Below are 22,854 nucleotides of genomic sequence, written 5' to 3' on the forward strand. Positions count from 1 at the left end.
TTTTTTACCTTATTCACCTGGGGTGTCTCATCTTAACCTAATTTCAATTATTTATTGCACCAAAGCACATCACATTTAAATGAAGGATTAAAATCATTTACAAATCATTTTAGTGTTAATGTCTTGAGGGGAGATCGAATAAGACCAACCTAAGGAAAAAACAACAACCTTACAGTAACATCAGGCTATAACTATCACTATATAACTATCATTTTTCAGATAATGTTATTTAAAAACTGTACCAAATTCCTTTTAGTCAAATTTATAGTTGAAAATTGACAGTTTGCAGCTCTAAAAGCCGCCAGCAGGTGGCGAAAGTTTTGTGCGAAACCGTGTTAAAAAGCCTGTTTCAAATAATTAAACATAAATCCACATAATTAATTATGCCATTTTATTCCAAATGTCTTTGAAAAAAGAAGGTAAGCTTTAGAAGGTAAACTAAAAAGCAGTGCAACTATGATAAACCCAGAAATAAATGTAATAATATCAAAATAGTAGCAGTAAACATAATTTATTAGTACTGTGAGAGCAAATCCCCACAGGACCAGAGACTCTCATGGAAGATGGTTGTTGTAGAAACAACAGAAATAGCTCAAGCGTCACTAGACAGACAGAGAGAGAGCAGTGTGTGCAAGTGTTCCTCCACTCAAACAACACAATAGCCATTAAAATACTCTGTTTAAATCAAGCAAATTCACCAAGGAAGAGGAATTCAGTCTATGTTGTAATGGCTCACTGAAGCCCAGGCTACTGTAAGAAGATCCCACTGAGGAATGATCGATTGAGCTGCTGCTGTTATTACTGGCGCTGCTAAAGCCTCACTGATTTATAGAGCTGAGAGCAGCATCCATTCAGCCTGTCACTGACCCGTGCTTAGGGTCAAGAACATACAACAGTGTCCATGATGTGTGTGTGTGTGTATATATATATATATATATATATATATATATATATATATATATATATATATATATATATATATATATATATATATATATGAGCAGTTTTGAGATATTGAACTTCAAAGTTTTTGCATTCCATAGAGCAAAATTTATATGGGGATATACATATATACATTTATAATATATTACTTATAATTTGTTTTAAAACAAAATTAGTATTGTAACAAGGTGTCGAAATGTATGAGAAAGTTAGGTGTAATGATTTCTATGACATTTATTTCATATTTTAGGACAAATAATTATTTTCTTGTTCAAGTTAAGCATAAAGTGGAGTGCTAAATATTTTGGTCAGTGCAGACGTTCATTTTAGGTAGGCATATGGTGGGTAATTAACCCTTATAGGGTCTTTGGGGTCTGCACAGACCCCAAACGACGTTTGCTCAAATAAAAAAAAATATTCTCTTTGTCCAAATGACATGAAACTTTGTACCGTTGTTAACACTTTCTAGATCTACAAAGAAAAAAAAAATCGGAGTGATATCTTGTTTTTATGTTAGTGTAAAAAAAAGGGTCACACTCAGGGTCTTCGGGGTCTCCACAGACCCCAGGCAATAAAATTTAATTTTGTTATAAAATAACTGCTTTTTAAAAAACAAATGTAATTTTACTCTGTTTATTAATGTTTTTACTTCATATTTGTGCAGTTTTTGGAGGATTTCTCGTATCTTTTAAATTTATATAAATAAATAAATAAATTAATATTTTTACAAAAACAGCTTTTTATGTAAAATTCCCTTTATAAAAGACCCACATTTCTAACTTTCATTCATGGGGATAACATGGATAATTTGACATGGTTTAGTGTAAGATTTTTGCCCATCTTTTGAAAAATGCAGTTTTAAAAGTAAAAAAAAATCACTTTTACCAGTAGACGGCTGCAGAGCTCCACTATTTGTTATGTGCTATTTGACTGACTGAAAGACATCTTTTCATAAGTTTTTTTTTGTTGGATTCATATCTAAATGTTATGAAATCACAATTATAACAATAAAAAATACTTTTTGTCAAAGTTTAGCATTTTTTGTACTGAAAAAAATTAATTTTTCCAAAATGTTGATTTTGAGGATGAATTTTGTCCATTTTCACAGTGGAGTCTCATCATAATGTAACAATATTGAAAAACTATTTTTTTTCATTACAAAAAATGCTAAACTTTGACAAAAAGTACCCTTTATTGTTATAATTGTGATTTCATAATATTTAGATATGAATCCAACTGAAAAAAACTTATGAAAAGATGTCTTTCAGTCAGTCAGATAGCACATAGCATATAGTGGAGCTCTGCAGCCATCTACTGGTAAAAATGATAGTTTTTTTACTTTTAAAACTGCATTTTCCAAAAGATGGGCAAAAATCTTACACTAAACCATGTCAAATTATCCATGTTATCCCCATGAATGAAATTTAGAAATGTGGGTCTTTTATAAAGTGAATTTTACATAAAAAGCTGTTTTTGTATAAAAACCTATTTTAAAAAAATATTTTTTAATTTATTTATATAAATTTAAAAAATATGATAAATCCTCCAAAAACTGTACAAACATGGAGTAAAAACATTAATAAACAGAGTAAAATTAAATGTTTTTTAAAAAAACAAGTATTTTGTTACAAAATTGCATTTTGTTGCCTGGGGTCTGTGGAGACCCCGAAGACCCTGAGTGTACTTCCCAAACGAAGACCGCATAAGGGTTAAACACTGAACCTTATAAAAATCATATCTGATATTTTAATAGACCTCTTGATATTACAGTAAGACTGGAATTATAAATTTTCTAAGAGTCATTTTTTCTTTAGTTTTATTATTATTATGCAATTATGTACAAAAGTTGTACAACTGACATACAGTCTTGAGAGTCTGCAGTTGTCCTCTGTATGACATCATTTCCTGTTTTTTTTTTTTCTGCAAACTGACTGATTTGGTGGACAATAGTTTTTGAATATTTATCAGTGAAATTTTTTTTTTCTAAAAACAGGATTATGCAAAGCGGTTTTCTTTTCAAGAATTGCCTTTTTTGTTATGCTATCAGCATAGTTTTATCACCTTGACATGTGACAAAAAACAATCCAAATGAATTTCAATGAATTCAGACATAAAATCATAAACAAAAAAGAGGTGCATTCAATCCACTGTGTGTATGAATTGCATTTTTAATCTATTTTGGAATAAATTAATGGACCGGGACAAAAATGAGTACCATTAACCATTCAAATTTGTTAATATAAAAAAAGGTCACAACATCTGTGTACTGGGTGTGTCTAAATTCATCTGATTATCAGTAACAGATGGGTAAAGCAAACAGAAAATGGGCATGGGTGTGGTTAACGTACGAAAAAGCATTCAAAACAGTCAATATTTTAATCACACATTAATATGGCTCATGAAAGCTTTACATTGCTGTAATTTCAAAATACTTATTTTCCTTTTCAGTGCCTGGAAGATTTCAGTAACTACACACGATACAGTGAACTATAAAACATGGTGTCATACAAAAACACAAAACTAGTTCTCGGATAGTCTAAAAACATCATGAAGTCATGTTCCTGGTTAGATCCGTCACATAGCAGCAGCTTAGAGATCAACTTCAGTCTCATTTGATCGGCTGAGGCAAGTAGAAAATGATTGTCGTCATCACAACAAGGCAAGAGAGATAAAAGAGTGGAGGAGAGACTCCAGCTATTATCAGCCCAAGGACACTTTGATGGGAGGAAACAGAGGATGGAGCTTGATGTTAAGGGACACAGAGAGAAAGATGTGCGTCTGTGTGTTTTTCAGTCAGTAGAGGAGGCTACGTGCGCACTTTCCTCTTGTCGTCGAAGAGGCTGCGCAGCAAGTAAACCTGTATGCAAGACACGATCACCATGACAACAAGGTTGGTACACGACCACATGTTGACTCGATCGTAGTTGCTCTCTTGCAGGTTGCGGTCACGGGCTTCGAAGGCTCTCAGCAATGTCTGGATCTGAAGACTCTTACCCAGTCGAGATTTCACGCTGTTGATTGTGTCCTGCAAAGAAAGACATTCAAAATGTAAAACTTACATAACATACACTAACCTTCAAAAGATTGAGGTCGGTAAGACCTCCTTTCCGAGAGCTACTCTGCTCCCGATTGGTCAGACGACCCAGTCTGTTGTGATTGGTCTACCACTAACAATGCGTGTCGGAAAATAAATATTCATTCCTATGTGTGAATTTCAGCTCCGGAGGCTTCGTCAGCGCTTCATACACATTTATATGAACAGTAAAGATGCCGTCGGTTTTATCGTATCCATTAAAGTCTGAGTCCTCATCCTTTTGAAGTGCATCAAAGTGGATTTGCTTTCGCAGCACAGAAAAAAGCATCTTCTTAACATGTCGACAACACAAACTAGGCATGTAAACAAATGTCAGGTGAACCAAACTAGATCCAGGGGGCGGAGACGGGTAGGTTTAGGGATATGTAAAGTGGGAAGAGTTGGATCCAGATCCAGGGGGTGGAGATGGGTATGTTTAGATCCAGGGGGTGGAGATGGGTAGGTTTAGGGATATGTAAAGTGGGAGGAGTTCGATCCAGATCCAGGGGGTGGAGATGGGTATGTTTAGATCCAGGGGGTGGAGATGGGTAGGTTTAGGGATATGTAAAGTGGGAAGAGTTGGATCCAGATCCAGGGGGGTCGAGATGGGTATGTTTAGATCCAGGGGGCGGAGACGGATAGGTTTAGGGATATGTAAAATGGGAGGAGTTTGATCCAGATCCAGGGGGTGGAGACGGGTAGGTTTAGATCCAGGGGGCAGAGATAGTTTAGATCCAGGGGGCGGAGAACGGTAGGTTAAGGGATATGTAAAGTGGGAGGAGTTGGATCCAGATCCAGGGGGTGGAGATGGGTAGGCTTAGATCCAGGGGGCGGAGATGGGTAGGTTTAGGGATATGTAAAGTGGGAGGAGCTGGATCCAGATCCAGGGGGGTGGAGATGGGTAGGTTTAGATCCAGGGGGCGGAGACGGATAGGTTTAGGGATATGTAAAGTGGGAGGAGTTTGATCCAGATCCAGGGGGTGGAGATGGGTAGGTTCAGATCCAGGGGGCAGAGATGGGTAGGTTTAGAGAAATGTAAAGTGGGAGTTGGATCCAGATCCAGTTCTGCAGTAAGAACCATCTCGTACAACATCGCATGTGCGAGTGACATGAGCGCTTGAAAACAAAATCCACTAGATCCACAACGAGGCTTTCTGTACTCACAGCCAAAGGAGTATACTTTGAAAGACTTGTGCGCTCAACTGTGCGTGAGACGGAGTGGAACACGGAAAATGAAATATACCCGGCCCTTTAGACTTCAAATAACAATTAAACCTCAAAGCTTTATTATGTCTTCAGGATTAAAAGAAAAATAACCAACAACTGAGACATAGAGGAGAACTAGGAGAACTAAGGAGAACTAGAGTTGATAAAATCTCCACTTTGAAACAATGGCAGGTAAACAAAGTAAACTCAAACACTTTGACCCAACAGGAACACAATTTCCTGCACAGATGTGACTCTAATTGGAAAACTTCCTGTTGCTTCCTGAAATGGCTTGTTAATTTAGAATCAGTTCATATATACTTCTTTCAAGAAAAACAGCAATAGGTATTTTTAAACCATAGGCAAATGTTCCTTGTGTAAGTGCTTTAGTTCAGCTACATTGAAATATTTTGCAGCAAGTCTTAAATAAATATGAATATCATCAAGTTCTCTCTCTCTCTCTTTTTTTTTTTTACCACCTTATTGGAAATCGAAATTAGGAATCGATAAGAATCAGAATTAAGTGGAATCCTAATCGTAAAAAAATTCAAACAACACCCAACCTTAGCTTCCAGATGCATTTTGAAAAAAATATATTTTTATATTAACTGGCTTTCTATTAATGCAATGCAGTGAATGACAACTGTCTGTGGTCTCCCAGTGACTTACATTATTAGCAGTTTAGTGTTAAGTGAATGACTTTTTGATTGACAAAACAAAAGATTACATGTATGCATTCATCTCCGAAAACATGATTTTGTCTTTCATAATGAACTCACACAAGCTCAGTGCCGACTCATTTTCTGTCAGCTCTTTTTTGTGAATTGGAATGGAAAGGATTGTAAGTAATTGGAGGACACGAAGGATGCACTTGATGCATCTTTCAGAATGAGCTGAATGAAGGACGCGAAATGAACGCTGCTTTCCAAGAATGCTTCAAATTCAGATGATGTGACAGCCGAGATATGTAGCCATACTAGGATGCAGCCTTCTGTTTGAGAAGCACCCTATCATGCCATTTCACAAGAACTCAGGGTCACATTGACGCCACCTGTGCTGCACTGCATGCTGGTAGTTGGTATGCCTGGTCTGGTTATCTACATTACTTCAGTTCTTCAGTACTTCAGTACCGTTGACAGACCGACTGGCTACTGGCATTATTATAGTATTCAAGCCCAAATGCTGACAGCTGTGAAGAGGAAGTTAATTATTTCACTTACTTGGAATCAAAACCTCCTAAAATTGGAGTTAACCACATTGTATGTGTCTTTCAAGAATTTCCTTTACTGGATAATATTCCACGGTTCAATTCCTGCTAATCCACATTCCATTCCAACAGTTTGTGGCTTCCACACCTTTTGACCAATTAATTCACATTATATTTCCTGTTGATTCTAATTACTGCTTATTAGCATTGAGCCTAACTAAAAAATTTTGGCTATAGATTTTTTTTTTTTTTTAAAGATTTTTTTACATTTGTTTCCAGATAGAGAAGGATTTCTTGATGCTTCTGGTATTTTCCATGACCATGGGAACCCTGACAGTTTTACAAATATTAAATGCTATTTTATTTACCGTTCAAAAGTTTAGGGTCAGTGAGACTTTTTTGAAAGAAGTCTCTTATGCTCTCCAAGCCTGCATTTATTTGATAAGAAATATAGTAAAAACAGTAATATTGTAATATTATTACAATTTAAAAGAACTCTTGATTTTAAAATGTATTCCTGTGATCAAAGCTGTATTTTCAGCATCATTAATCCAACCTTCAGTGTCACATGATCCTTCAGAAATCATTCTAATATTCTGATTTGCTGCTCAAAAAACATTTATGATTATCAATGTGACTGTGCTGCTTGTAAAACTGTGGTAAATTTTTATTTATTGCATTTTTGATGCATAGAGGGTTTAAAGAACAGTATGGAAGCTCGTTTCCGCCACTAAAAAAAAAAAAAAAGTTAATTGCGACTTTTTATTTCACAATTCTGAGTCTTTTTCCCCTCACAACTGGACATTGTAACACAATTGTGAGTTTATATCTGAATTCTGAATTTATATCATGCAGAGAAAACAAGCTTCCATAGAACGGTGTATATTATAAATGTCTATAAATTACTTTTGATTAATTTAATGCATCCTTGCTGAATAAAACGATTAAAAGGATAGTTCACCCAAAAAATGAAAATTCTGTCATTATTTTATCACCCTCAAGTTGTTCCAATCCTGTATGAGTTTCTTTGTTCTGTTGAACACAAAAGAAGATTTTATCAAGAATGTCGGTAACCGGTAGCCATTGACTTCCATAGTATTTTTTTTCCTACTATGAAAGTCAATGGGTCCATCAACTGTTTGATCACCAACATTCTTCAAAATATCTACTTTTGTGTTCAACAGAAGAAAGAAACTCATACAGGTTTGGAACAACATGAAGCTGAGTAAATGATGACAAAATTCTAATTTTCTCCCTTTAATTTCAATCATTCATTTGTATAAAAAAAGTACAGAGACCCTTCCTTCTAAAAGTGTGTTTGTTTGGCACGCCGTTCTTACCATGATATCCTCCAGCTTCATGTCCAGAAGGTCTGCTCCCTGAACGTATGCTTTCCAGTCCTCCGATTCCTCACCATCACCCATATTGTCCAAAATCAACTCAAAAAAGATGACTTTCTCAGAAACAGCACTGAATGTGTTATCAAAGCAGAACATGTAGTCTCCCTCTTCTGTTTCCACTCTGGCACATTAAAAAAAGCACAAACACAGTTAATCGGGAAGTAGAAAGTCAAGTGTGTATGACTAAACTGTGATGGTAGGTGAAACTTACGTATGAACCCCATCAGATTTTCTGTAGTCAGAGGCTACCACGTGACCGCTGGGCGAGTGCAAGTTGAAGTCCACATCTAGACTGGCTCCATCCAGAACCTACACAAAGACACATAGATTTCCATTAATGATGAGTCAACAGAAGGATCTGCTGGTTCTGCCCTCACAACATGAAGGTTTGAGCCTACTATGGGCAAGTCTACAGACAGTCACAGTCCTTTTGGTACTTTCCCTTCTCCAAAAATGACCTTTAGCTCCATTGTGTCACTTCATCTTCTGTATTGTGTCACAACTTCAAGTCTAATTTTCATAATCCAGCATACTGTATTGCAGTAGACCATGTTTGAAAGAGCATGTTTTGCAACCAACCAAAAAAAAAAAAAGGCTAATAATGAAGAGACGGCTGAATATTTTTTTTTTTATGAAAGCTATATCATATATATATATATATATATATATATATATATAAAAGATATGTATGTGTGTGTGCGCGTGTGTCTATATTATATATATATATATATATATAAGCAAAACATTTTAATTTACGTAAAATATTAGCTAGGAGACAAAAATGTAAATATTTGTATTATTATTAGTAATAATAGTTAGTATAGATAGTTATTAGTAATAATATTTAGTTTTATTAATAATGTAGTAATTAGTAATTATATTTGAATATTTAGCATTATTATAAACTGAAATAGTTTAGAATAATAAAACCACATTGTTGTTTGTTGTGTATTATATACATATACATATTAGTCACTCACTTTTATTTGAAATGTTTAGATATAAACATTATTTCAGATATAAAGGTTAACATGCTTTAAATTCAAATGGCTTCCTAAAACATTAAGAAATGTAATTCATTTTATAAATCTCGTACTTTAAAGTTACTTTGATATTTTTGTGAGACTTTAAGTTGTTCTGTTTTGTTTATGAACATAATTACACACACACACACACACACACACACACACACACACACACACACACACACACACACACACACACACACACACACACACATATATATATATATTAATCTAGAACATCTTGTATCTATTTGACCAGAATTAAGATGAAGAAGTATTAATGTCTTGCAGTATAATCAGTGTCAACTCTATCCAAGCTGAATCAGAATGAATCATCCAGAGTTACCTGGTACTCGATCTCCAGTGACGCGTCTTTCTTCATACTCTGGAAGAAGCACTCTTTGCGTCCGGCGGGTAGAGTGAAGGTAAAATCACTGTCCAGAGACTGAGAGAAAGCGCTTATCACAGACACACACAGCGACAAACACGCCACACACACTCTCAACACCTCTGTACTCCACCGCATCTTCATACACCTCTAAAACTTTATCAACAACCGAGGAAAGTTGTTCTTCTGTAAACTTCAGCAGCTGCTCGGGATAGCTCACCAAACGAGATGGGAATGGGAATGCTGTAACTTCAGGACCCCGCCTCGTAAACTTAGAAATGTTTTTTTTAATGTATAAATCTGGCAGCACAAGTACCTCCTATTTTTAAGAGATTAAAATAAATCGATAAAATTAAGGAAAACATCTGTTTTACGAGAATGTATTAAATATTTATACACACGTACAGCGTCCACTGGCATATTACGCGACGCCCTGTGATGTTGCATTATGGGAAATGCAGTTTTTTATGCAGAATGTAGTTCTAGTGCGCTCCATACTACTTTCTAGTAGTAATGGGAAGTTGGACAGGTTCTTTCGAACAGTTTCTTATAATGAGACGGTTCTTGTTCCTTTTTTAACAAAACAATTTAATAACAATAAAAATTGAAAAAGAGAAAAGAAAATGCCAGGGGGATATACAAATACACAAAGAGTAAAATTAAAAAAATTCACCCAAACTATTTGGGGTTTAGTGAACCTGTTCAACCAGTTCGTTAAAAAGATCCGACTCAATAAACGATTCCTTCACGAATCTGACATCGCTGTGTTTCACAGACGTTGACCAAACAGGTGTTTAATTATTATTTTATACCAAGATTAAGTGATAACATACAAACGTGTTGATTATAGGGAGCATATGAACTTGTAAAACTATGGAAAAAAAATATTTACTTAAAATGCTGGTGAAAACCCAAAAGTGTTGCGTCTGAAACTTTCTATGGGTGGCGCACAAGCTGATGGGTTTTCTTTAAACCTTAAAATGAAGTTATTAAAACAAAATTAATTATTTTATACCAGAAAATAGTAAATAAAGTAACTGTCAAACATGTATGTGAATTAAAGTGTTTATAAAGTTAAAGTTAAAGACACATTTTAAACCCCAAAAGAATTGAACATTTAATCCTTATATACAGGGACGTGCACAGGAATTTTGAGGGGCAGTTGCTCTGACCTAAAAAAAGGGGCACCCCCCCCCCCAAAAAAAAAAAAAAAAAAAAAAAACACCGAATCACCACCTCAGGTGTGCATGATTTTTCTAATAATTCAACGGCCCCTTACTTGAATCACAGCTTAAATAGTGTTTTGACATCGCCAACCCAAGTGCATTTTACCTCAAACTTGCGTCTAGTTAACTAGCAATCGCTTCTCGGGTCGACATTAACACACTGACAAAATTATATTCAGAATTAAAAATATTTTTATACCACTTTTTAATGTGTGATTGTGTAAAGGTTTTCACGAGATACCAACCTTTCGCGAACTTGCTTCCAACACTCGTTCTCATGGAGGCGCGGTGTGCACGGAGGGGTGGGGCTGTGCGCGCGCGAGTATGTGAGAGAGACGCGTGACTGAGAGACGCAGGGAAATGAAATGCAGCTGAACGTTTGCTCTATGAAAGACATTGACAAAGATGAAAACTAAGGACATTTAATCTATAATTTTATTTTATTTTAGTTAGTTTTGCCAAACACACATTACAGTTTTGGTTAGTTATCGTTTTTTTGTAATGCCTCGTTTTTATTTTTATTTCAGTTAACGACGATGTTTTTTCCCACCTAGTTTTCGTTCGTTTTCGTTAACGATTATAACCTTACTCACCTTTCCGACAATGTTAAGTCGTCTCACTCTCACCCGACAACCGCGACAATCTCCTTCTAGTGCCGCTCATGCAGGCTCAGCTCAGGTGCCGGTCGCGTGCAGCGCTGCAGCCAAGTGAACAGAGTTTGCCCTTCCCCTACTGACTTTCACTTTCGGACGGGTGCCCGAATATGGAAGTGAATGAGGCTTTGCGATTTTTTATTTTTTATCTAGGCCTACGTGAAATTCTGCATCCATTGTACGATTTTTTTTTATTTTTTTCCACCTCGGAAGGGCAACGTAAGTCGAGAAGGGCATATGGGCAGTTGCCCGGGCAACCTGAGCAACCCCCCTGTGCACGTCCCTGCTTATATAGGGTCTTTGGGGTCTTTTTAGACCCCAAACAACAATTGCTAAAATAAAAAAAAAATGTTCTCTTTGTCCAAATGACATGAAACTTTTTGATCTACAAATAAAAAACAATTGGAGTGATATCTTGTTTTTATGTTAGTGTAGAAAAAAGTCACACTCAGGGGGTCTCCACAGACCCCAGGCAACAAAATGTAATTCTGTAACAACTGTAACAACAACAAAATGTAATTCTGTAATTGTTTTTTAAAAAACAAATGTAATTTTACTCGTTTATTAATGTTTTTAATTCATATTCGTATTTGGAGGATTTATCTTATCTTTTAAATTTATATAAATAAATAAATAAACATTTTGTTGAGTAGGTTTTTATACAAAAACAGCTTTTTATGTAAAATTCACTTTATAAAAGACCCACATTTCTAACTTTCATTCATGGGGATAACATGGATAATTTGACATGGTTTAGAGTAAGATTTTTGTCCATCTTTTGGAAAATGCAGTTTTAAAAGTAAAACAACTATAATTTTTTTTTACCAGTAAATGCTCCAGAGCTCTATTATGTGCTATTTGACTGACTGAAAGTCATATTTTCACAAGTATTTTTCAGTTGGATTCATATTTAAATATTATGAAATCACAATTATGACAATAAAAATTACTTTTTTTGTACTAAAAAAAAATATGTTTTTCAAAAATATTGATTTTGAGGATGAATTTTGTCAATTTTCTAAGTGGGGTCTCATCATGATGTAACAATATTGAAAAACAGATTTTTTTTTTCATTACAAAAAATACTAAACTTTGACAAAAAGTAATTTTTATTGTCATAATTGTGATTTCATAATATTTAAATATGAATCCAACTGAAAAATACTTGTGAAAAGATGTCTTTCAGTCAGTCAAATAGCACATAGTAGAGCTCTGGAGCATTTACTGGTAAAAAAATTATAGTTTTTTTACTTTTAAAACTGCATTTTCCAAAAGATGGACAAAAATCTTACTCTAAACCATGTCAAATTATCCATGTTATCCCCATGAAAAATAAAATTTAGAAAATTTTTATTTTACATAAAAAGCTGATTTTGTATAAAAATTTATTTATATAAATTTAAAAAATATGATAAATCCTCCTAAAACTGTACAAATGTGGAGTAAAAACATTAATAAACAGAGTAAAATTACATTTGTTTAAAAAAAACAACAATTATTTTGCTACAAAATTACATTTTGTTGCCTGGGGTCTGTGGAGACCCCAAAGACATTGAGTTTACTTCCAACAAGGGTTAAGCAGTTAAATATTCTCCCACATGAATCTCTGGCACTGTTTCACATCTCTTATCATTGAGCTGACGCGTCTGATGACAAAACTTCCAACTCATCTAGACTTCGAGGAGTGGGCGGGGCCAACACAATACTCGATTACTATTGGCTGAGGCAAGGGCAGCAGGAGCAGTAAGCGCTGGGCAGCCAGAGCAACAGCAGCATACGCAGACGGGAACCAGTCAGGCAGCGAGCGCTTCTCAACGGGGGGTTTAAAACAGAAACTGTTTGTTCTGTACAGTGAAACACACCCCCCTTACCTTTATACAGTTGTAAACAATTAGCATTATTAGCTAGTCTTGGCCCCTGTCGTCAGTATTAGAGGAGAATAGATAAAAAAGCGAGGATGTTGGTCCCCGCGGGAAGATAATGAAGAAGCTGCGCGTGTTGTTGCTGTGCGCCGTTTTAGCTCTCCTGTGCTGGTGAGTCAAAATATTTGGTTTATTTAAGTAGTATTATAATGTCTCTACCTGTTAAGCTGAGCAATAAAAATATCAATACTTTGACAACGACATTATTTACCACTCTATCTCTCATGATAGCTTCATGCTAGATGCTAACGTTAGTTGAGTAGCTTCTGAGGTAGGATGTATTTATAAGCTTTAATGTGAGTCAAATATTGTTTTCTCTCTCATTTATTATTATGGAATTGCTTGCACCTCATTCAGAAATTTGCTGTCAGACTGTTGAAAGTAACACTGGACCACCAGCTGTCCACTATGTATGTAAATTGAGGATGTATGGTACACAATGTACAGAAAACACTCAGCCCACCATGCATTATGAGGCTTCCCACTTCTGTATGTGAGCTCTTAGTAATTTGAGTTTTTAATTTTTGTGTTTTTATTCAGTTTTTAGGCTTTGTTGAACAACTAACCAATGGCTTCAGCCAATATAAATTGTTGAATTTTGTTATATTGTTATTTTTTTTAATATCCATTGTCATGAATCTCAATCAGTTTTTGTCTGTCAGTCTCAGTATGCAGAAGCATCATAGTCGCTGTTTTCCGCTTAGATTGCTTTTTTTTTTTTTTTAAGTAACAGGTTATTGTCCAATTGTCTGGACTGCCAGAGCAAATTTCTGATCACAGAAGCCAACTCTTACTTTATGTTATGATATTTCAATGCATTAAACATTCTCAAAATATGTGTATATTATGATAAACTTAGCTTTTCCTGCACCCACTATCTCTGCCAGGCTGATGTGGCATCCACTGTGGACAGGTGGTGGATTAAGGTTGGTCAGATGTTGACTAAGCACACAGCGTGCTGACGCAGGTCACGATACATACCTGGTGTGGGACACAAGAAACAATTACACCCTGTGCCCGCCAGCCATCCTATCGGATTGATGATTTTAATTACGGGCTGATAGGCAAACTCACTATTTTCATAACAGCTGATTATAGAGCTCGTATTACTGTCCTTTTGCTCAGCAGTTGACGTGTTAGAATTGTGAGCTGAAAAGTTGTTTGCTTCTCTTACCTACAATGTAACCTTTTCTATATAGGTATATTTTTAAAATTGTGAGGTTGATTCATTGGATGTTTACTCGAAAAACACAGTGAGTTGCATAAGGATTGCATCACATGCACAAACTCACAGCTCAAATACCTTGTGTTGTTAATTGGCACACTTTGCTAGCTTTGGTTACTTCATTATGGTTTATTGATGTTTGCATGGTTTTCAGAAGAGAGCGACCTGGTTTAAACTTAAAATCAATGTAAAGCAACACACAAACCTATTTTACTTTTGTAATTTGGCTTTTTTCCCAAACAGTATATTCAGCAGGAAAAAAGGTTGGCTGGAGATTCATATAATTGATCTGTTTGGGTTGTGAAAATGCCATTACATACCAGAAATGTAAGGTCTTTGCAATGTCATCCGAAAAAGCTAGTTGCTTTAATCACTTTAAAGATTATGAATACAAACAGCAGTTTAATTTGGAATAACATGCACAGATGGAGCATGCACAATAGGACCAGAGACTTGCATTAAGAAAGGAAGGGCCTTTTGGAAAGTAAGAGTCTTTGGGAAGTGCAAATAATTTTTAAAACACATTTCTGCTTAAAGGGGACCTTGATTTATTATTTTACTTTTTTAACTTTAGTTAGTGTGTAATGTTGCTGTTTGAGCATAAACAACATCTGCAAAGTTACGACTCTCAAAGTTCAATGCAAATGGAGATTTTCTTTTGCAGAAATTGCTTTTTAAGGACTACAACAAATGGCTGGTAGGCTTCTTCCCGGTTGGTGACATCACAAACCCTAAAATTTACATAAACCCCGCCCCTGAGAACATGCAACAAAGGGGTTGAGGCCATGTTGGCCCGAGAAGAGGAAGAGTTGTTGTAGTAGAGTGTTGTTGACATGCCGTCATTTTACGCCAGACTGCTTCACAAACGAGGGTCAATTCAGCATTGGATTTGCACAAAAGATTAACATGACGGCACATGCTACTCCATAAGTTGAATCAAACTCCACCGCAACTACATAAATTTATAGTGTCGACTCCGGTTTGAACAATGTAAGGCTGAACACCGTTACTGACAATCCTCATTTTGACTGCGTGAGATTCTCCAGCTTTGTTGTTGTTGAGCAACCGAAGGACAAGCTGCTAAAGCTCCGCCCTCTTTTGGAAAGGGGACCGGGAGCAGCAGCTCATTTGCATTTAAAGGGACACACACAAAAACGGCGTGTTTTTGCTCACACTCGAATAGGGGCAACTTTGACAAGCTATAATAAATGATCTGTGGGGTATTTTGAGCTGAAACTTCACAGACACATTCTGGAGACACCAGAGACTTTATATTACATCTTGTGAAAGGGGCATTATAGGTTCCATTTAATATAAGTAATAGAGCTGAAAGGCCATCCATATTTTTTATGCACATTTTGAGAAACACTGGATGGAAGCACCAAGACAAAAATACAAAAATTTGAAAAATGTGCATAGCAACTTAAACGCTCAACTGAGGCAGATACATTTTATCCAGTAAGAAGACCTCCAGATAAGCTACAATGGAAACACGTTTACAGAAAAAATCCCTCAATGCACAACAAACAAACTCATAACTGGACTAACCAGCAGACCAATTTCATTGAACAGCATCTCAAATGTTGGTTTGATCATTCTGAAATGCCTGAGCCAAAGTCTGTCATCAGAATGATTTGGTGCAATGACCTCCCAGAAGGGCTGTGCGATTAATTGTAATTGTAATAATGTCGCAATGTTAGCATGCACAATTTCTAAACCACAGAAAGCATGATTTTTTTTCCACCAGCCCCCTAAGCAGGCAATTTGAATGCAGCGTGCCTAAATCTAGCGCTGCATGAGAACAAAACAGAGCGGGTTTACCGTTACGACATGGAAGAAAGCACAGAAACATGGAAGGTGAATTCAGAAATCAACATATGTAGTTTAGGATTATTTTGGATACAGGAGATATGACATATCTCAGAGCCAGGTAATTTGCAAGACCTGTCAAACTATCATTGCAGCTAGGGCTGCACTATTAATCACAATTAATATGAAATCACACTTAAACCACATAGAAATGTTTACAGAAAACAATGGTACAGTTTCTTCCCAGCAACTTCCATTTTTATTACAGATGTTTTGTGGCAATTACTCAGGAAGTGACAATTTTGTTCTCTTGAACATGTTTTTTTGCAAATGTTTTATGCAATATTCAAATTTTGCATGCAAATTAAATTCGCAACTTTGGATGGAAACGTAGCTAATGAGTCAGTAGATCCAGATACAGTACTATGGCATGTGTAGAGGGGGCCAAATAGTAGATAACCCTCGTCTACTGTTCCACTAATTTTGTCATCTTTCAGCGTTTAGGGCTTTAGGATAGACCTCTTTTTGCATAATTACAAAATTATTATTTTTTTTTTTAACCAAATAGTCTAATTCATTCATTTAAGAAATGATTCAACTCTTTACTGCAAAAAACTGCACCAGAAGGAAAGCTTGTAACACTTTCTGATACAAGACCGTTAAATTAATTTCCAGTTCAATCAGATTTGCTGTATTTAAACTGCATATCATGTGATCTCTCATTTGAATGATTATATATGCAGTTGTGGGTGGGTGAGCACAATGGTTTCAGTTTTCCACTTTTTCTTCAGAAAAAAAGACTTGTGACAGCACTTTACATGTGTTGTTTCCTGTCCTGCTCTCTTTAGTCTGCTTCTGTCTTTACGTTGGCACATAATTGTTTTCCGTGTTTACTTCAAAGACAGCCGATGAGAAGTGAGGAGCAGTGAGGGTTAAAAAATCATAAAGAGTTTAGAAGGAATAAAGTTAAAATAGTGTGAAAAAAACAACCTAGAGTTATGGGCAGGACATGGCGCTGCTTTGGCACACATTCAGACCCACAGCCAGAGGCTCTTTTCTGCTGTTTGCCTTTTCTCTCTTCCTTATTCATTCTTTTCCTCCTCCTGTCCATTTCCTTCTTTCTTTCTTATAATAGCTATGAATGTAGCATTCTGTTGTGACATCTTCCTCCACACCTCCTGCAACAAAACCAACAGGCTCATATGCAGGCCTAAAATTCTTTGTGAGACATAAACAACTATAACCTTTTATGATTGATTTTTTTTAAAAGTAAACAAATTTGAACTTTTCACGGCATCTTGTAAACTCTCGAAAGTTGCATTGCAAAAATGAAAGACGTTCATGTGAGCTACGGTGATTTAAAGGGGATGAATTTAAATACTCAACTTCTCTGAGGCTTGTTCATTACTAGTCATGACCCATGCTTAGAGACGGTGAAATATTTGACCTGCTAAGCCTGTCCCAGTCTAAACTGCCCATCACCCACTTTGGGTTTTGAGAGTGGGCTCCAGGTTGCCTTGGAAACAACACCCCTTGGTCATTGGGTTCATCTTCTCACTTGGCCTTGAGATTGTACAAAGCACACATGTGTTGAATGCGTTGAATTCATATCATCCTTTTCGTAAACAACACAGGTGTGATATGAAGCCCTTTTTTTATTGCGTGGTTAAAAGATTTAAAAAAAAGAGAATTTAATAACTAAAACGGCTCTGAAGCTGACATGCTAAGCATTTTTAGATGCCTCCTTTTGATTTTTCTGAATGTGAGCACTGCAGCTCTTATGTAATTCATCTGGATAAAAACAAACCCTTCTTGGCCCCCTTTGTTGACGCTGACATAGCATGGCCATAGGGGAGGGGCCCATGTTCCCTATATGTCTGAGTACACAGTGTGCAGTGATGTCAAAACTGCAGAAAGACAGACAGGAAAACGCAGCCACATCCATACGAAGCTAGAGCTTCCCCATCCAATCTTTTTTTTCCCTCGCAAAACCACTGAAACTGACTCAAAATGATGTAGTATACATGCCAGACCAGTATGTGGTGATGTAATTCTGCCACAGAGATACACTAAAAACGAAGAAGAACACAACAACAAGAAGACGAAGATGACGTAGCAGTGTCTGACTAGGGTTAAGATGTGGAGTGATGACATTATCGTTTCACAAAATATACGGATTGACTGTACACATGATAATGCAAGGGTGTCGTTTTCAGATTCATCCACTCTGGAACCCGGATTCAGACTCCCCAAAATGCCGGCTCCATCTAGACGAAATGCCGTATAAATGATGTATACAGACTGATCGGACGCAGATCGTTATTGGCCGATGATCACATTTTACGTCTCAATCGGGAGTCACTAAAATAGACAGATCTCATGATGACGTCAGACTTTAGCACTGCGGTCATGTCATCACCGGTGTGAAGTTATTACACGGTCTCAAGAAACAATGTGTTTTTAAGCCATGCGATTTAAGTGATTTGAAACTGCTCATGTGGATTACGCAGTGAACTAGTGCTCATTCGACAGGTTTGGCTTTCAACACACACACCGGGTATATGTTTTGAATGAAAAGAGGAGTAGACTCTAATGCAGAAAAGCTCAAATTTATAAAGGGAATCCTGCCTTACCTACTTAAGTAGGACGTAGGAAGGATGGACTCAAGGCTGAATAATACTCCTGATCATTTCTGTATCAGACTACACATTTTGTTCATTAATGAGTTGCAGTGTTTCTATTTGTTTTTGTCCTCAGTCACATATTGGACAATGTTTAATTACACCTTATGGGTTGTAATTATGTTCAGCTTGAAATTAAGTCTCGCAGGCTCTTTAGCCTGAGTATCCTAATGTGGATAGTGTTTTGCATAAACCCTGTTTTTTAAAGGCCTATTAAAATGTTAATTTTGAAATTAATAGTTGTGCTTATTTATTTGATTCTCAATCAAAATCAGTAGCATTAATAAATAAATCTGTGGATAAAAACATTAATCTGACATTTAACAGAGAGCTTAATTATTACTTGTATATGATTAAAAAAAATGATAAAAAAACTGTATCAGCTGCAAAAATCCTGACCGGAGCATCCCTCAATTTATCATTCAACTGCTGCTTAAAACATGGGAATGTCGTTATGTGGCATGTCAGCCTTTCCTCTATAGCGAACAGTTGTTCACACTTCACAGCATGTAAGTGTGGAATGACATTTCAACTTGCCCTATGTGTTGGCTCAACTTGGCTGTACTGAGTGCTGCAGTGATGTCGTATTTTTGTAGCTCAACCTGGAAGTAGCAGCATCCTGGTTCCCTTGACACCAATCCAATAGTTTTTTTTCCAATAACTTTTGGGTTATTGTAAAAAATAAGCTGAAGTAAAAAGCTAAATGTAGGTTATAAACGAACCACGTCATGGTCACATGACTTCACCATCACTAAGCTTGACAACTCTTTCAGTCTTTAGTTTATTTCAAAAACATTTTCTTGGAAATTTGAGTTAGAAGTTAACAATAGCGAGGTTATAAATCCAATGAGGCTGTAAAACCAGACTAGTTTGTAGAGTTTTCCTGTTTGGCGTGATGACATTTAATGCCCTCAACATCCTCTTCAGTCCCATTTAGTAACTAACCAAATTTATTCTGATATTTAACCAAAAACCCATTCAAATTAACCCTTTGACTTTGGGACATTGGGACCGGAGGTGCAAAAACGTCCATTTATTTCAAGTTTTTGGCCTACAAAAATGTGTCATCCCCTCGGCACTCTTATTTATTCGCATGCTCATTTCTTCTATTTTTACTTTTACCTTTTGTTGTTACAATTTACACTGAATGGTCGTAATATTTTGGTCATAATATGGTCATAATATTTAATATTAAAGAGAATTCACCCAAAAACATGCATCTGGTCATCTGGCAGAAGCTAGTTATTGTAGTTTCTAAAGTTTTAAATATATTTTTCTTAGAAAAACCCATCGCTTCGCTTCAGAAGGACTTTATTAACCCCCCGGAGCCGTATGGATTATATTTATGCTGGATGGATGCATTTTTTTGAGGGGCTTTAAAACAGGCCTCCATTCACTACTATTATAAAGCTTGGAAGAGCCAGGATATTTTTAAATAAATCTCCGGATTGTGTTTGTCTGAGAGAAGATATTTATATACACCTAGGATGGCTTGTGAGTGAGTAAATCATAAGATAATTTTAATTTTTCCCTTTAATGCATCCCTACGATGTTGCCATAATATTCTAATAATTATACATCTGCATGAGTACACTAAAGTAAACCTGCATAAGGTGATGTTTAGCCTTTTATGTTTGACACCCCTGCTTTAGCCGCTCTGCATGATGCAGGAAATGTAGAAAAAGGAAAGGCAGCTTTACACTGAGAGATACAAATCTAATCACAGATGGTGTGATGATATCATTCTCAAAGTGCCATGCATGTCCTCCATAATAATGTTCATTTTGCAGCTTATGTGAGTCTTTTTCATACCTTTTAGATAGTTTCTCATTGTTGCAGCTGGATTCGCTTGGCACATATAGCAGCAGGAGGCTGGTAATTATTTAGAGGGATAATTCTTTCAGCCTGAGCCCTGAGTAGTAAGCGATGACGTTATGTAATAGAGTATTAGATAAGAAGATTGAATTAGGAAGGCAGCCAGTCTGCCAGCCCCTGTGCTTTGTTTGCTGGTCTGTCATGTTCTTGTGTCTGCTATTGTATAGAGCAGTAGCTTCATTGATTTAGTGCGAGTAACATTGTATAATCGTAGAGTATAGGTAGGATGTGAAGTCACTGATCCATGCATATCAAATATTTGCTTTTATTGTGTATGGATGGATGTTTTAAAGTAGAATTATTTGTTTCTCACCCAACCGGTTCCTATTATGTACCCTGAAGACAGAGTTTGTTCACTCAAGAACCACAGCACTGCATGTTGTAACAGTTAATACATCTTAGTATTGAGTTTTTAGTTCAAGTGATTCTACTGATTTAAAGAAGTCAACAAGAAAGTCAACACAAAAATCCCCTGGAAAGCTGCGATGAAACGGAATGGCATCAGATCCTTTCTTTTATATTGTTGTGACGTCCATCCGAGTGTAATGGATTATAGAAAAAGGACAAATTATAGGACAGGGCTTAGTATTCAAAATGGGCGTCTGCAAAAAACACGCCCAAATCATTTTCATATAAGCGCTTTCCACATAACATTCCATTACTGTGCCATCCTCAAAAACATTTTAAACACAATAAAGCTTTATAGATCCAGATTATAGACCTCTCAGTAGCCTATTTTTGTATACTTTTTTGTAAGAAAGTTGGTAGTGAATCATTATTTGTTTCATTGAATCATTATTCTCACAAATTTGTGAGTGCAGAATGCCATGATTATGTATATTATGTGAAGTCATTAATAGTTATTCATATATGGGTCATGGGATTCTGTAATATTTCAACTTTGATTTTGTATTGTTTAAACTACATATAATTATTTTTTTAAATACCCCACATCATTAGGCACATATCAAACCTCCAACAAATCATATTTTTCCACCTCAGGCATTAAAGACTTTTTATTATTTTCAGATTGAAACATCTTTTATTCTCAACCCCGTAACGGACAAAATGGAATTAGTTTAAAAAGGATTTTATGCAAAACTTGCTATAAAACAAACATCTACTGTACCTACTGCTCCTGTGTCCCTCATAACAATATAATAACCACAAATGTAACATTTATGATCATTTTCACATTTTTATGGGACTGAAGATAAAAAAATAAACAAATTGTTTCTCCGGTCTCTTTATTTTTGTGTAAAATATTTTCAATTTAGGTGTTTAACTAAAACCACAATTTTATTGTGTTAGTAATCAGCAAGAAATGCCTTCATTTTTAATTGTCTTCCCTATTTTTTTCCCCATAAGAATAGTTGAGAATAGTGTGACTGAGAGACTTTGAAGGGGAGACATTGCCTTCAATTTTATATTTTTGAAATTTTGTCTCATATTGTGCCTTTTTTTTTTTTTCTGGGTCAACAGATCTGCATGCAAAACATAGTCTTTCTGCTGCTGACGTGGCTGCCATTTCTGACATCTGATGCTTGTCAAAATTTAAGTGCACACATTACGTCAAATATTCTATTTTTAATGAAATTATGAGTTGTCATGATTTTGTTAGATATATCTTTACTGAAATCATGACAATTTTTTATTAATATTATTAAAATTATTCATAAATGAAGCAAAAAATGTTCACAATTTTGGCTCAAAATGGCCACTGCTGCTCTTTGCAGTGTAGGGGAATAGTCCGTATATTTATTTTATGATAAAAATGATTAAAATGCAATAATTATTTGTATTCATTATAATGGACATACCAAAGTATTGTGAAAAGCTTTTAACAATTCATTTTGGTGAATCACCACTTTAAAATATCTGTGGGACTGAAATATTACCGAATCCCAGGAATGACCCAGCGTCAGTATACAGATTTCAAAAGAGCTTCATGTTAATAAACAGGAAGATAACGACATTAAAGTTATTCTATTATGAAACATTCATCTTCAGCTGTAAAGCGGCTCTAAAAAGACAATAGTGCTCATTGGTCAAAAGAGTCCAACCCAAAGTCTCTGTGAAATTCTGGCTCGAGTCTCTTCTTTAGTGTAAATCTATACACTAATACAGTACTGTAAGGATGTTTTAGGAGCGTGCAGTAGAGTTCGCTCCACGAGGGGCCTCATTTCCTCATGCACAGACAACCGAGCAGTCATGCTTGCAGT

At 35.9% G+C, this 22,854-nt stretch overlaps 2 protein-coding genes across 4 annotated transcripts in view; one reads left to right on the plus strand and one right to left on the minus strand.

The window, feature by feature from the left end:
- Positions 1 to 3,304: 3,304 nt before the first annotated feature.
- tmed5 (transmembrane p24 trafficking protein 5) lies at positions 3,305 to 9,484 on the minus strand. The gene is made up of 4 exons (XM_067383462.1): positions 9,200 to 9,484; positions 8,040 to 8,137; positions 7,769 to 7,949; positions 3,305 to 3,967 (listed from the first exon to the last, which is right to left on the minus strand). The coding sequence occupies exons 1-4, from the start codon at positions 9,383 to 9,385 to the stop codon at positions 3,749 to 3,751; spliced, it is 684 nt and encodes a 227-aa protein (XP_067239563.1). The 5' UTR covers positions 9,386 to 9,484; the 3' UTR covers positions 3,305 to 3,748.
- Positions 9,485 to 12,730: 3,246 nt separating this feature from the next.
- Positions 12,731 to 22,854, plus strand: part of suco (SUN domain containing ossification factor) — a 59,132-nt gene continuing 49,008 nt past the window's right edge. For all 3 annotated transcript variants that reach the window (XM_067384811.1, XM_067384812.1, XM_067384813.1), the window contains exon 1: positions 12,731 to 13,153. In XM_067384811.1, the coding sequence (XP_067240912.1) occupies positions 13,101 to 13,153 (53 nt within the window). In that variant the 5' untranslated portion in view covers positions 12,731 to 13,100. The remainder of the gene's footprint in view (positions 13,154 to 22,854) is intronic.

This window comes from Chanodichthys erythropterus, chromosome 4, assembly GCF_024489055.1.
Source record: "Chanodichthys erythropterus isolate Z2021 chromosome 4, ASM2448905v1, whole genome shotgun sequence".
Taxonomy (NCBI): Eukaryota; Metazoa; Chordata; class Actinopteri; order Cypriniformes; family Xenocyprididae; genus Chanodichthys; species Chanodichthys erythropterus.